This window comes from Polypterus senegalus, chromosome 13 (assembly GCF_016835505.1).
Source record: "Polypterus senegalus isolate Bchr_013 chromosome 13, ASM1683550v1, whole genome shotgun sequence".
NCBI classification, from domain to species: domain Eukaryota; kingdom Metazoa; phylum Chordata; class Cladistia; order Polypteriformes; family Polypteridae; genus Polypterus; species Polypterus senegalus.
The window spans coordinates 152,386,895-152,401,507 of NC_053166.1; the positions used below are offsets into that span (position 1 = coordinate 152,386,895).

The 14,613-nt window shown below is 38.9% G+C and overlaps 1 protein-coding gene across 2 annotated transcripts in view; it reads right to left on the reverse strand.

The window, feature by feature from the left end:
- Positions 1-1,424: 1,424 nt before the first annotated feature.
- The window catches only part of LOC120542760 (uncharacterized protein C7orf50 homolog), a 278,068-nt gene continuing 264,879 nt past the window's right edge, over positions 1,425-14,613 (reverse strand). For both annotated transcript variants that reach the window (XM_039775406.1, XM_039775404.1), the window contains 3 exons: positions 10,909-11,126; positions 5,456-5,537; positions 1,425-1,974 (listed from right to left, as the gene is read on the reverse strand). In XM_039775406.1, the coding sequence (XP_039631340.1) occupies positions 1,813-1,974; positions 5,456-5,537; positions 10,909-11,126 (462 nt within the window). In that variant the 3' untranslated portion in view covers positions 1,425-1,812. The remainder of the gene's footprint in view (positions 1,975-5,455; positions 5,538-10,908; positions 11,127-14,613) is intronic.

Genomic DNA, 14,613 nt, shown 5'->3' on the forward strand with positions numbered 1-14,613 from the left:
GCAAAAACCTCAAGTAAACTTTTTTCCACGTTGTCATTATGGGGTGTTGTGTGTAGAATTCTGAGGAAAAAAATGAATTTAATCCATTTTGGAATAAGGCTGTAACGTAACAAAATGTGGAAAAAGTGATGCGCTGTGAATACTTTCCGGATGCACTGTACGCTCTGATACACACTGCCAGCCATGGGATTTTCTGTAGACAGGTGTGTTCCTTTCATGGTCATGTCCAGTCAAATATGCTGACCACAGTCAAACGCCAAACAAGGTGAAGAAACATCTCAATGATGATCAATAGAACAAGGAGCACCCAAGCCAAATTTCAAGCAAAGGGTCTGAATACTTATGTCAAATGTGAGATTTCAGTTCTTTATTTTCAATAAATTTGCAAAAACTCCTTAAATACAGTTTTCACATTTTCATTCTGGGATACTGAGTGTTGCTTGAAGTGGGAAAAACGAATTTTGAATGATTTTAGTACAAGGCCAGAAATAATTAGAATGTTCCGATTACAAGTTAGCTTGTAGGGGTTATAATGGAATCTTCAATTAACTCTGCACTAATATATAGGCAGACATTTTAACATAGCTAGGAAAATTCTTGTATCAATTTAACATAACCTAACGAACAAATGGCTTTTATACCACTGATGCCCCCTTCTAGCAAACATGGCTAAGCTGCTGATGACCATTCACTTTAACACATCACTGCCAACATCTCGCCAGACTCCTGATGGCGTGGTTTATTTTCTACGACAATGTATTAGTGCCCTTAGTGCAAGGGAGCTATATAAAACTTGAAAAAGTAACGCTGCCCTCTTCCTGGCTCTGTGGCCGAAAGCATTTTACCTAAAGTCTAACATTATTAAACCTGCAGATTCCAGCCAACACTTACAGTTTTGCAGTGCTTACATAATATTTTTCTGCAAACGTTTCTTTTTTTTAATGACACATATAAAAATATTGATGCACAACACCATGACTTCTTACAATGCCGATTCTCAAAGATGCTGATTTAAGTGTTGATTTCAGCAGGATCACTGCCCAGCAAAGAGGAACACCAAGTGTAAATGCTGAAGCATCTGCTACGAGAGCCCTGGAGGTCTCCATTTGACAAACTGTCCGTGAAATTTGATTTATTCTCCTCACAGAGTATAAGGTCAGAATGCTTAAAAGCACTTTAATGCAAGAGCAGTGGACCCCAAAATTAACTCCCCTCTGGCACTACACATCATGCTTCATTTTTAAATCCAATGGCGGTGGCCATGACTGTGGCATACATGAATTTCAAGTGGAAAGGATACGAGTGACTAAAGAAAAGTACCAGGTGTGCACCCACACTAAAAATGAACTGGACTTGGACAGAAATTAGAGAAAGATGAGATGACAACATAATGAAGATGAATGATAGCACAGTAGGCAGAGAACTCCAGGTTTAATTGATTTGTTTTATTAAAAATATATTATGGAGTACAAACAGAAAGGTAAAAAGTATACAGTAAGTAACACAATGCAGTTCTGAAGTGTGAAGACACAAGAAATGCAAACAGCACTACAAGGCTGTGTTGATGTAACCAGAAGAATATAAAGCCTGGCTATGCTAATTATCAGGATACCCCAACATAAAAGTCTTCAATGTTGTTTTACAGGAGATCCGACAGGAGCACCAGTGAGTGGCTTTATGTGGGCTTTAAATAAATATACCATTTACTGTTTATCAGTGAGAACTGCCTCCCACTTTTCCAATTACGACAGGAGTGTCTGACTCCAGTAATTTGAGGTGTTGCTTTTCTCAGTATGATTACTGGCTGAAATGTTATGACAGCAGCTGAATTATCTGCCTGGCTCTGTCAGTCATTTCTTCAGCATCATCGTGGTCCCGGACGACAGATTCAGCTTTGCTCACAGTTGTGGCCCGGGCACTGCCCTGCAGCCCTTCCAGATATTCCAGCAGCACATCAAAGTCTTCATCAGGTACCTGGAAGGGGAGTGAGGGTGCATTAGTAATGGCTGAGGTCTGGGGTGCAAACTCCTTCAGGCCCAAGTGTTCCCATTTCAATGTGCCCTGTGGTATTTAAAAAGACTAAAAACTTTCTGTGCCTACAGAACTGAATCTTTCACTTGTAAGTGTTGACATGTTTGAAAATGGAAATAAACAAAACCATACTTTTTTATTTAGCAGTAAACATCAATCCATCCATCCATTATCCAACCCGCTATATCCTAACTACAGGGTCACGGGGGTCTGCTGGATCCAATCCCAGCCAACACAGGGCACAAGGCAGGAAACAAACCTCAGGCAGGGCACCAGCCCATAGCAGTAAACATATCTTTATTTTTGCGCTTTGCTAATCATATTATTTTCTTACCTGATGTTGCCTGGAAAGTGTAAAGATGAATGGTAAGAAGTCAGTCAGTCATTCATTATCCAACCTGCTATATTCTAACACAGGGTCACGGGGGTCTGCTGGAGCCGATCCCAGCCAACACAGGGTGCACAGCAGGAACAACCCCCTGGGCAGGGCGCCAGCCCACCACAGGGCACACCAAGCACACACTTGGGAAAATTTCGGATCGCCAGTGCGCCTAACCTGCATGTCTTTGGACTGTGGGAGGAAACCCATGCGGACACAGGGAGAACATGCAAACTCCACGCTGGGAGAATCCGGGAAGCGAACCCGGGTCTCCTTACTGGTAAGAAGTTAAAAGTAAAAATGACATATTCCCAGACTTATTATGCATAGATTTTCGCATTTATTGCAGAACTACTTTAACTATTGGAAATCATCTCTATATACAGTATTTTTTTTTCTGGTTCAAAGATTCCCAAATTGCAATGAATAACTCCTGAGACATTATGGCGCCAACTTGAGTGGTTTGGGGCCTTACAATAGTGTGTAAAATGTCTGATTAAAGAAAAACTGAAATGTAATGGACAGAAATCAAACTCAGAATAGCTGGGCGAAAGGCAAGTGAGCTAATCATCGCACCACCATCACATCCTTCATGGTTTCTCTATTATAAGGTCACACTGTAGTGCTTCACACAACATGCTATTTTGCAGCTCTCTTTTCAGGCTGGGCTTGTGTGTTATTTCCATGCTATAAAATACATTCATTGATCTCAATTTGTTATGAGATTTATGTTAGATATAGTATTATGACCGCTTGCTCCAAAAACAAGCTGCCCCTATTGCATGAAAACATAAATCACCTCTTCTCATTTCATTCCCAAACCTGCTTAATCAAATTCTTGGTTGGGGTGGCCAAGAGCCTGTCTTGGTTGCACAGGGCAGAAGGCAGGAAACATCTCAGGGATGGGGCTCCAGTTCATCACAGGGCTTAGGCCGGAGTTATACTTCACGCGAGGCGACACATGCTGCAGCGGACACTCCTGCTACGCAAGTGTTGTAGTGTTCATACTTGCGCGCGTACTTTACGTAAATCTGGAGGAATCCACCAGGTGGCAGTGCGAGATATTATCACAGTGAGAACATGTTCGGCTTCTCTGTGTTGTGAATTGCCTAGAACACTCATTAAATTCTGATGACACCTTACCGCAATATCTCTGAAAAGGATGTTCATTGATTAAATCCATCAATCCAGGGATGTGTCCATTCCAGCAAGCATTGGGCACGAGTGAAAAATAGTCCCTTGATGAGGCCTCAGCTCATTGCAAGGTGAATACAAGCACACACATACCTTAGCGTCACCAAATCCCCAAATCTGCATATCTTTGGAAGGAAACCAGAGCACAGTGTGGAATACAAGCAGGAAATACCAGCAACATAACTCCCTGTGAGACAGCAGTGCTATCTCTCCGCCACCATGACACCTCAATGTGTGTAATTATTAACAGTATTCATTATTTAAATGAAATTATATGTAAAATGTAACATACACACTTTAATGCATTTCATCATGAAAGTGATATCAAGTATAAATCTAAAGATTCTAAATGTGCAGAGAGTTGGAATATCATACATTTAATTTGTTCTGTGTGGCGATCTATTGCTGCTTTCCGCTGCTGTCAGGTCCAAGAAGCTCGTAGCTATTAAAAACTGGAATGACATTTACGATGGTCTGCTTTAATGATAAAGTAAACTATGAGGTTAAAGTGGACATTTCGAGATTAAAGCCGAAATTTCCACTTTAATCACAAAATACACGTTTTCACCGTGTCCTTTATTTTTTCTCAGTGGCTCAAATATAACGCTATACATTATGTTGCTGTTGTTAAGTTGCAAAAATAAAAAAATAAAAAAGACGGCACAAAAGATGGTATATGAGACTTTTAAAATGTATCGCGTCATTACGTTCGGGAATATGCGACACTTGAATATAAATGCACCACGAATGAATCTGTATGTCAGCATTTTGCTTCACCACATCGAAGCATTCATCCTGTAGGATCTGCATAGAGGCTTTCTGTCACATGTAGATAGTAAACAGAGACACTGACGTCACATTCCGACTTTTAGCACACTGCGCCCCCCGACTTTTTGCTGGTACTACAACTCGCACACGCATCGCATTCATTTATGAGGACCTGCTCAGAGGACGCGTGAAATGAACGCTGGGAACGCGTGGCAGCCATGATGCGGGCGCGTACGTGTTCTGAGCGTGAAGTATAAATTGGCCCTTACTCGTATTTGCACACTCTTAAACTCACACACACAAACAGGGACAGCTTTGAAGAGGCAATTAACCCAGCTTGCCTGTATTTGTGAATGGGGAGGAAAATTGGAGTACTTTAAGAAAACCCCATACAGATACAAGAGAATGTACGTACTCCACTTGGATAACGACCAGGCACACTACTGACTACAAAATGTAAAAAATAACAAGTAACAATTCTCAGTTCAAGTCTGGATTGCATTTTTTCTTCCATGTTAACTCAAAATAGCTCTGCATGACTAGCTTAAAAGGCAGTTTCATGTGTATGAGTAGGATGCCATCCTATTGCATCATTACGTTTTGCTCTTGTTCATTGTAGTGGGAGAAAAACATTTAGTCTATTTTGTAAATATGCAATGGCAGCACAATGGATTTTACTACAACAGGACTGATAACCAAGCAGCTTGCAGCACTCTTTCAGTAACAAGTACTGCAAATATTTTGGAACATTTACGTTGCCTGGAGCAAGTTTCTCTTTTGGTAATAACTTACATGATTAAACTGATGGTTTATTTCTGGCTTTCTAATAACAGAGCACATTTACGTTTTAAGCACATGGTCTTGCAGTTGGTTAAATTTCAAAAATTAAAACTGCCAACAAGGAAGAAATGCTAACCTTATGGGCCCACCTAAATGGACTAGTTAATATCAAGCTATAAAGAAGCTTATAAACATTGTTAAAATATTTCTTGGTCAATAAAGAATTTGTAAACTCATCACAATAGACAACATTTGTGACTCCCCTTGACATTGCAGTAACACATCCACTCCCTTTTCACTTACCTTCTGTTTGTCATACATGTGTTGTAAAAGCCAAGTTTGCCTTGTTTTCTGAAATTTCCACAGTTGGCGGTTTTCATACCAGCTGCAACAAAAAAGAGAGAGCAGAATCAAGTGTCTTGCACCTGTGCCTTGTGGCACAAGTCTTGTGTGTTTATTGAAACAAATAAAGCAGACCACCTAAGAACAGTGCCATGCATATATACACACACACACACACATAACTACTATAAACACGAATAGTTATTAAGTAGTTACTAACACAGTTGTCATGATAGTATATATTGGTATATTGGAAGAGACAAATTCATAGAATATTACTGAAATGCTTATGAAGTTGTAATTTTAAACTTCCAGCTAAATAACTGCATGTAAGCAAGTCAGAAATGCAAACTAATAAACAACAATACAGGATCGACAGAGGCAGCAATAAGAAATAATTTTACAGTAATAAATATATTTTTGTTAATTACTGTATTTAGTATTGACAATTATTCTTTTGCATATATTTTTATATAAGAAGCATAAATATGAGAAAAAAAGGAAACACGAAGGACCTGAAGATGCAGCTAACTTGCAGCTGTCCTAGACTGTCACTAAGTTAATCTTTTCAGACTATTAAATGCAAAACCTCATAGCAGTTGTGTTTTTTTCACAATTAAATGAACATTTTAGGGATGTTGGATTTTCCCAGACCTCCAGGCCAGGAGAATGATCCAACAGTGAAAACTGGTCTTGCTAAGGTTGTCTAGAAAGAGCCAACAATGTCTTCTCAGATAGTGATTCAACATCATTAGATATACATTCAGATACATACTGTAGAGAAGATGTCATAAGGTCTAAAAATCCAAATTTGTATTTTCAGTGGATTTACACATTTCACACATCCCAGTTTTTTTCAACTTTCAAATAGATGTCCGTCTTACTTTATCTTTGTGTCAGAATGTGAGCCTATGTTGAGGTTTGTGACCAATGGGTGGAGTTCTAATAAAGCACATGAATCAGAAACGAATCACTAAATCCAAATAAAGCCTGGCATGTTTATCAGCATTGTAAAATGTTACATGCCTATTGATATTAAATAAAATTGCTCTGATAGAAATATTAGTACATATACTATAGATAAATGTAAAAGGGAAAAATCACAGCTGTATCTAAAGAATATAATGTGTTGAACATATATATATATACTATATACTAACATATATACTAGGGACCAATAAAAATATTCAGAACATTTTCAGGACTCTATGGTACCGATGTCAAGATTGCAATCCATCTGAAAGGTTCTGGGTGGTGATGTGATACACTCTGATTTTCACCTCTCTTTAAACTTTTTGGTGCCTATCAAAAGGGCTCCTGAAGAACTGCCCAAAAACCAAACGTAAAAAGAATTGCAAACAATGTAATATGAGGGCAGTGGGGAGTTTGGAGTCCTTCCAGTAACACTGAACATAAGGAAGGAAGCATTTTTGGATGAGGTACCAGTCTACTGGTGGCCTCACTTGAGCACACCAACACTCACACAGGGACAGTTTAGAACTGTCAACACAACTCTGTGGGAATATGGAGGAAAACGCACATACGCAGAAAATAAGGTGCAAACTCTCACAGAGACGATGACTGTGTACATGATTTCAACCCTGGGTGCTCGATCAGTGATACCTAAGTGACAAAAGTATGCCTAAAACACAATGGAACAAGCAGAGCTGTTCACTGTAGAAGCTGGCACTCATGTGTTTATGCTTCTTTTGGCAAGCAAGCCACACATAAGGAAAACATGGTGAAGAGTGATGCATCTTATCATATCAGATGTCTCCAATGCTCCCTTATTAATTGTACATGTCTTTCCTTTGCAAGCACACAATTGCCCGGGTAAGAAGTGCTTTGTTGACTATGTCCTAGCTATTAATGACAGAACTGTTTGGGATTCAACTTCCTGCTCACATTTTAGAGTGTAATTGGCCATCAATTGATTTTCAGGTGCCTGCTAGCCTTTAAATGCTGACCTTGTGTACAAATGTCACAGTGATTCAGTGGTATGCATGTCAGGACACAGTCATAATCTGGCGATGATGCCCTACATTCACAGTGCTACACTGACATTGCACTATTTTTTGTGAAACTTGTGCTTGATGTCGTATCTACTAACAAGGCTAAGCCGGAATTCAAGATCATAGGCCATGTCCAGTATTTTCTATACACAATCCAAGGCACACTAGGATGTAACCTAATTCCATACCTCAGTATTCACAAAGACATAGAACTTCTAGTTTTTAACCTTTTTGTTACTTTCACTAATTTTTGTGCATCTAATGTTTCAGCTGCTACTTGTATTTCTTTCAAAAACTGCACCTACTATATGCCAGAGATGAAGTGCTTTGAATATTATCTGACAGGGGCTGCAAGTAATCTTATTCCATATTAAAAAGTCTTATGGCACTAGGAAGAAAGACTTTCTGGAGCGATTGGTGTGGTTTTAAAAGCGATTATTCTTCCTGATTCACTGAAGTTAGCTTCTACATGTAATGGGTGTCTGTCGCTAGTTGAGATGATTTACGGTTTCATTAGCATTGTCCTCTGACACACACTTGTCAGGTCACTAGACCAAATAACTTCATGCTTAGTAATTTGCTGGAGCTTTTATACACTTTGGTTTGTCAGACCACTAAAACCAAGCAATGACACTGAAAGTGATAAAAGATTGGGTCATACTGCGATAAAAGGACAACACGAGGTCCTTGTGTACTTTAAATAGTTTGAGTTTACGGAGGAGAAATAAGCGCTGATTGCATTTAGAGAATATATTTTTTTATTTTTGCATTCCAGTTAAGATTGTTTTCTAGGTTACTTCCTACATATTTATGTTCATTCACGGTTTCTACCTCCTTCCACAAAACAACAATGGATGAACATACAGATTTCTGTCTCTTAAAATCAAATATCATTTCTTTGGTCTTTTTTACATTCAGAGCGATAAAGTTTTTATTACACCAGTTTACCATACAGTCCACTTGATTTAGATAGTGCCTTCATCCTCCCCAGATAGGAGTTCTATGAGCATGGTGTCATCCGCATATTTGACAATGGACCATTGGTCACTGTTCTGTCTCACGTCACTTGTGTATATAGTAAATAGTAATGGTGGTAAGACACACCCCTGTGGATTTCCTGTGTTTTGAAAAAGTGTCCTGAAAAGAAAGTCCTGAATCCATAATGTTATAAATGGTTTTACATTCACACTATTCACATTCCCAATCAGTATGTAAGGCTATATGATAATCCAAAAATAGTGTTCTGACATATGAACCAGGCTGATCAAGAAATGTATAGATTTGATTTAAGATAACAAGCGGAGCATCTTCAACACTATACTATACACTGCATCAGCCCTCTGAATGATTAATACTGTACAAATAAAAAAAAAAAATAATGATTTTTCTGAAACATTAGCATTAAAAGGCCTTGCAGTGTGACAGACACTCCAGTCTAAGTAGTAACTTAGGCAGGCAGGAAACACAGGTTCCATTAATATGATAACTAGAGGGTCTAGATGTCGCTCTCATCTTGCACAATTAAGTCTCGATAAGAAGCAGTGGCTTCAATTCCTACCACACTTACTTTCACAGGAAAATCACCACTTCCTGAGAAAAGTGACAGAAAAATGCCAATGAAGATACTAGGGTGTATTTGCCAAGCCTACACAAACCTCACTTACCACAGTCTGAGAGGCCCCCCATGCTGCTCCTCCGCTCTCCTGTTTCTAATCACAGCAGAAGTCTTTGTTTACTGGACACTTGGTGGCCAATGAGATCCAGATGTTGCATAATGGCAAACATGACTGGCGTCCCAATCGGGTAACTATTGTAGCAGTGCCAGCTCTTTTGCATTTCTAACTAATAATACAGCCTTGTTGCTGTAAGCTGTGATGCAAACCAGGGGTCACAAATGTGCCTGTTTTATTATGTGCTAAAATAATTGCTTCTTCCCCATTTACGTAAAGTAATGTAATGAGAAGTCAAGAAAATGACACCTTTTATTGGCTAACTAAAAAGATTACAATGTGCAAACTTTTGAGGCAATTCAGGCCCCTTCTTCAAGCAAGATGTAATCTTCTTAGTTAGCCAATACACAGTGTCATTTTGCTTGACTTCTCATTACATCCATAATGGCTAACACAGTACAACACCCTGGTAAAGTTAAGAAATTACAGGGCAAATCATTCTATTTTTGTGCCCAAGATAACAGTGATGCAATACAACTTAGCAATCTAAAGGTTTGTCACCAAGATGCATTTTATATAGTGTTTTGTAAAACTGATATGACAAAGAGAAAGCGGAGCATTTAGGTATAGTGTTGGATTGAGAATACCCATGACACCATATGGATGCACTACCAAAGTGAAGTGAGGTATAGAACTCTCCTAAAAAGCATAGCAGCTTTGGTAACTGCTGCAAGCCAGAGGAGTACAGGCAGATCAACAGTTGACTTTGGTGCCTGATGCCTTGAAACAGTTTAGATGGGGATGCTGCTTGTAGCGCTGGGAGGTGCTTGATCAATGAATATTCAGTGGATTAACAGCATTTTACTCATTTCTGATTTTTTTCATTGTGTTATGTTGTTGTATACATGCCAGCATGTAATGGCTACCCTATAATGCTATTACAGATTGCCGTCTCTGCTGTATTGTCCTCTTTCGGATTTGTTCTCTTTTGTTCTTATAAAGCTTGGATGTGTGAGTGTATGTGAAGCTCATGGTGTCAGGTCAAAAGGAGAAAGATACTTCATCTAGTAAAAGACAAAGCAGGTATGGAGCTCGTCACAAGGCATGCTGACAGAATTCTCAGCGTACCAAAGACATGTCTGCAGCTTTCCAACAGTTATAGCACCCATTTGCCAGAGCAAGAATACACCGATACAATGAACTGAGAGGGAGAAATCAGGCCTTAGATGCTAGATCTTCGTTCTCAATTCAGTTGAAGTTCTATTTCCCCATCTACATTTCGGATGGAACCAATTCTGACAGCACTAAGCGTAAGGGAGAATCAGCACTAGTTAGGGAACCATTCCATTACTCACTCACTCATACTGGTCACCATCCATCCTAACACTCATGTCTTTGTGATGTGAGAAGAAACCTTAATACCAACAGAAAAGTCCATGCACAAATTACACACAGACAGTCACTAGGCTCAAGTGTTTCAGAAGAAAATGTAATCCTGAAAAAAAATATAAGCCTGGCTCCTTAAGTTGACTGATCTAAAATTCAAACATAAAATGAAACAGAGAATTGCAGGACTAATGTTTAATGTAAATATGAGCTGCAAGAGACCTACCACCAGCAAAGGCACTATGCAGCTAAGAAGACACAAGCAACACAGTGCCATTATGGCAGACTCTCATTAAACTGCCAGAATCTAAACACCACCCCAGTAATCCAAGGCAGTTCTGTTTACCATCTCAGATACTGCAGTGCCAGCTCAGCTGCAACCGCTGGACCAGGCCCAGCAGTCTCCATGGTGCTTTCTTGTGATGCCTTCTTATTTTTCTTTTCCAGTTTTTTCCTTTCTTTCTTGAGCTTCCTTTCAAGGATTCTCTTTTCCTCTGCTGTTAACCCCTCCTCTTCATCTTCTTCTTGCTGGTCAATTGATGTGATAGGCACATCTTCGAGTTTCTGAAAAATAAAAGTAATATACAGGTAGGTTTGCTGCTCTGCATTCATCAATGATGCCAGAGAAAACAGGTAGCAGTTTCATGGAGGAAAAAAACTCCTATGATGTTAGGGCAACTGAAGACTTATACAAAACAGTGACTAGCATTTTTAACAGTTTTATTTGCTTTACGGATCCAAAAAATATCAACTTTGTGCTCACCTGCGTCCTGAGTGAGAGTTTGTATAAAGGATTTGTTTATTCTCAGCATTTAGATTTATAAAGTTGAATTTGATCAATGATAAGGAGATGTACAGAACTTCATAAAAATTCTACTGTTCTGGAAAATGTTTCGTGTTAATTTTATCTGTGCTTGCTTGTGAATGGTTTTTATAGCCGGGTTTTCATAGGAGTCCATGGTGCTTACGTTGGCCTGGAATACAGCTCTGTCCATACCCTGGGACCATCACTCTGAACACTCCTACTTTAAATTACCACTCCTTAATATTCTAACCCTGAGTGCCTTCAGACTGACCCCAGTACTGGGAGCACCAGGCTCTCGGGCTACTGGACAACTCATCAGAGTGCCATGAACTGTCCTCACAGAGAAGCACAGTGTAGTATGTCAACAAATTCTGAAAAACGGTGGAACTAAATAGTGATCACCATGAGATTTAGGATTTGCAATGCAAACACTGTTTAATCATTTTGTATAGATAAGACCAGCAGATTCCCCCTGAACCAACACAGGATGGGATTTTTTTTCATATTGTATAATTCTCTGCTACAGGTTTTGCAGGGTTGGTGTTAAAAGCACAGATGCACATTTTTCATTCATGCATATAACAACTTAAAACATACAGGTGATGTTATTAGTGTACCAAAATTAAACAATGACAACAAAAAAAGAAAGAACACAAACAAATAACCATAAACTTTGAAATGCCATCATCTGTTTTGTTATTCACTTATCAAGTGCACTAAGTTAAGTATCAAAACCTCTCAGCAATGTTATTGTCAACTGCGCTATACTGTATTTTACAAAAATGTATCTTTTGCGGATTGCATATACGGTATGGCTATCTAAATAATAGCAGTGATGACATAAATGTGATCTTTGCAAATCAAGGACATCTCATCTGTTAGATCTTATTATATGTTTTGGATTTAATGTATCTAAAAGCACTGTGTGTAATAAAGTGTAAATGACAACGAATACATAAAACTCTGCTTTGAGAAATTAGTCCTAAATATAATTATTTTAGTGTGTACAGTATACAGTGCCTTAAGTGCCCCATTCACATTTTGTTATGCTACAACATTATGCTTAAAATCATTTAAATTCATTTTTTCCTCGCATCAAGTTAACACTCAATGCCCCCAAATGACAAAGTATAAACAGGATTTTGGAAATTTTTTGCAAATTTTTTATTCAGACCCCTTACTCGGCTTCTTTGGTAGCAATTATGGCATGGAGTCTTCTTGGGCTTGATCCAAAAAGCTTTGCACACGTGGATTTGTTTGCTTTTTTGTACCATTCTCTCTGCAGATCCTCTCCAACTCTGTCAGGATGGAACAAGGCCATCAACGGACAGCTATTTTCAGGTCTTTCTAGAGACGTTCAATTCTGAGCCCTGGCTGTTCTACTTAAGAATATTCACAGAGTTGACCCTAAGTTACTCCTGTGCTGTCTTTGCTTTGTGTTTATTATGTCCTCTTAGAAGTTGAAACTTTGTCCCTGTATGAGGTTCAGAGTGTTGTGTAGTACGTTTTCATTGAGAATATCTCTGTACATTGCTCCAATCAGCTTTCCCTCAACCCTGACTAATCTCCCTGTCCTTGTCACTGTAAAACAACCCCAGAGCATGACGCTGCCATCACCATACTTCACCATTAGTGTGGTATTGTGCAGATGGTGATGGGTGATGCCTGGTTCCCTCCAGATGTAATGCTTAGAACTGAGGCTAAACAATTTATTCTTGGTTTCATCAAACCAAAGAATCTTGTTTCTCATAGTCAGAGAGTCATTTAGGTGCCTTTTTGCAAACTCCCAGTAGGATTTCATGTATATCTGGCCACCATGTTCCAACAACATGTAAAGCTGGGCATTTTATCCCAGTGCAGCACGCCAGTGATGATACAGACTGAAGATGTCTGTCTCATGGAGCATCTCTGCAGCACACTGTTTGACAGCTACTTCACAATTCTATGTATATGATTTGTCGTTTGAGTCTCTTCTCACCTACAGCTTCTACTTATGCCACCATGGCAGAAATGCTTTTAAATCCACAGATGGAAGGAACCCTTTTAATTCAGCAGACATTGATTTGCTCCCTGAAGGGTCTTTTTTAGCGGCATTGTACACCTACAGCCTCGTAGTGCATGTTGCAGCTCTTTCTTTCCTAATGCACACAAATGGAAACTCACATCTTTTATTTTAATTTATAAAAGAAGTGTGCTTATGGCATCAATAACTACTTTAAATCAACATATTAAATTCCTGCAATTATTACTGTCATAATTGAGATCCGTGTATACTCTAATCCTTAATTGCTTTCAAATTCCTTTATTTTATTTCTCCAAACCCTGCCACTTGTGACAAGTTTCTTTGTTTGTACTACCTTCTAGAGTGCCAATTAAAATGAGTGGTAGGCAATTGAAATCTTAAGAATCACCTTCTTTGGCTATTTGAAATGTAATTTCCATTGTATGACACAGAAAATTTATGCTTGGTACCAAAAGCTGCATTTTCACTGCACTCCAATAGATGGTGCTGAACACAGCCCTGCTGATCCACATTTGTAAATATGTACACCCACTTTCTTTAAATGACTTTTTTGCATTTATAAAATAACTGAATATTCTCAAACACAATAATTTTATTTAGGACCAGCTGTGCTACCCGCTGAAATCAGTCAGTTTCAACAGAAAGCAGTCAATGTAATATTTAGAATAACTAATTAATGACACACATTAGGGGTGAGGGGTTGGAACTGTGTCAGCAGAATTGCACAAGAAAATAGGATGTGTTAGTTGGTTAAACTTTAATACAAAAAACTATACTGCCACACATAAGAAGCATGGATTTGATAAAGTCATTTCACATTTAGCACCCTGCCAGCTCCCATCTCTTGCCTATCCAACTTTACTAAGGACGCACAGCAGCCACTTGCATTTCAGAGAGCAGCATAATTTCTCATTCATATAGCCTCCTGAAGATACCTGGACTTTTTAAACTTATAGATGGAAAGAAGAAAGATGGAAAAGACCTGGATTGTTGCATATCATGCTGACAGTGTACGTATCGCCAAACTACTGTTCCCAAACCCCTCCACTTGTGCTCATGTTGCTTTTTGAAGAGAAGGAAAAAAACTGAGGGTCATGTCCAGCAATACCACTGTGATCAAAGCGGAAAATCCTTTAATATAAAATTTGGATACTGCTGTGTTAAAATTCATCACTTTAAAACTCAAATCTCTGGGCGCCAATAAATGTATGCCACAATTGTGA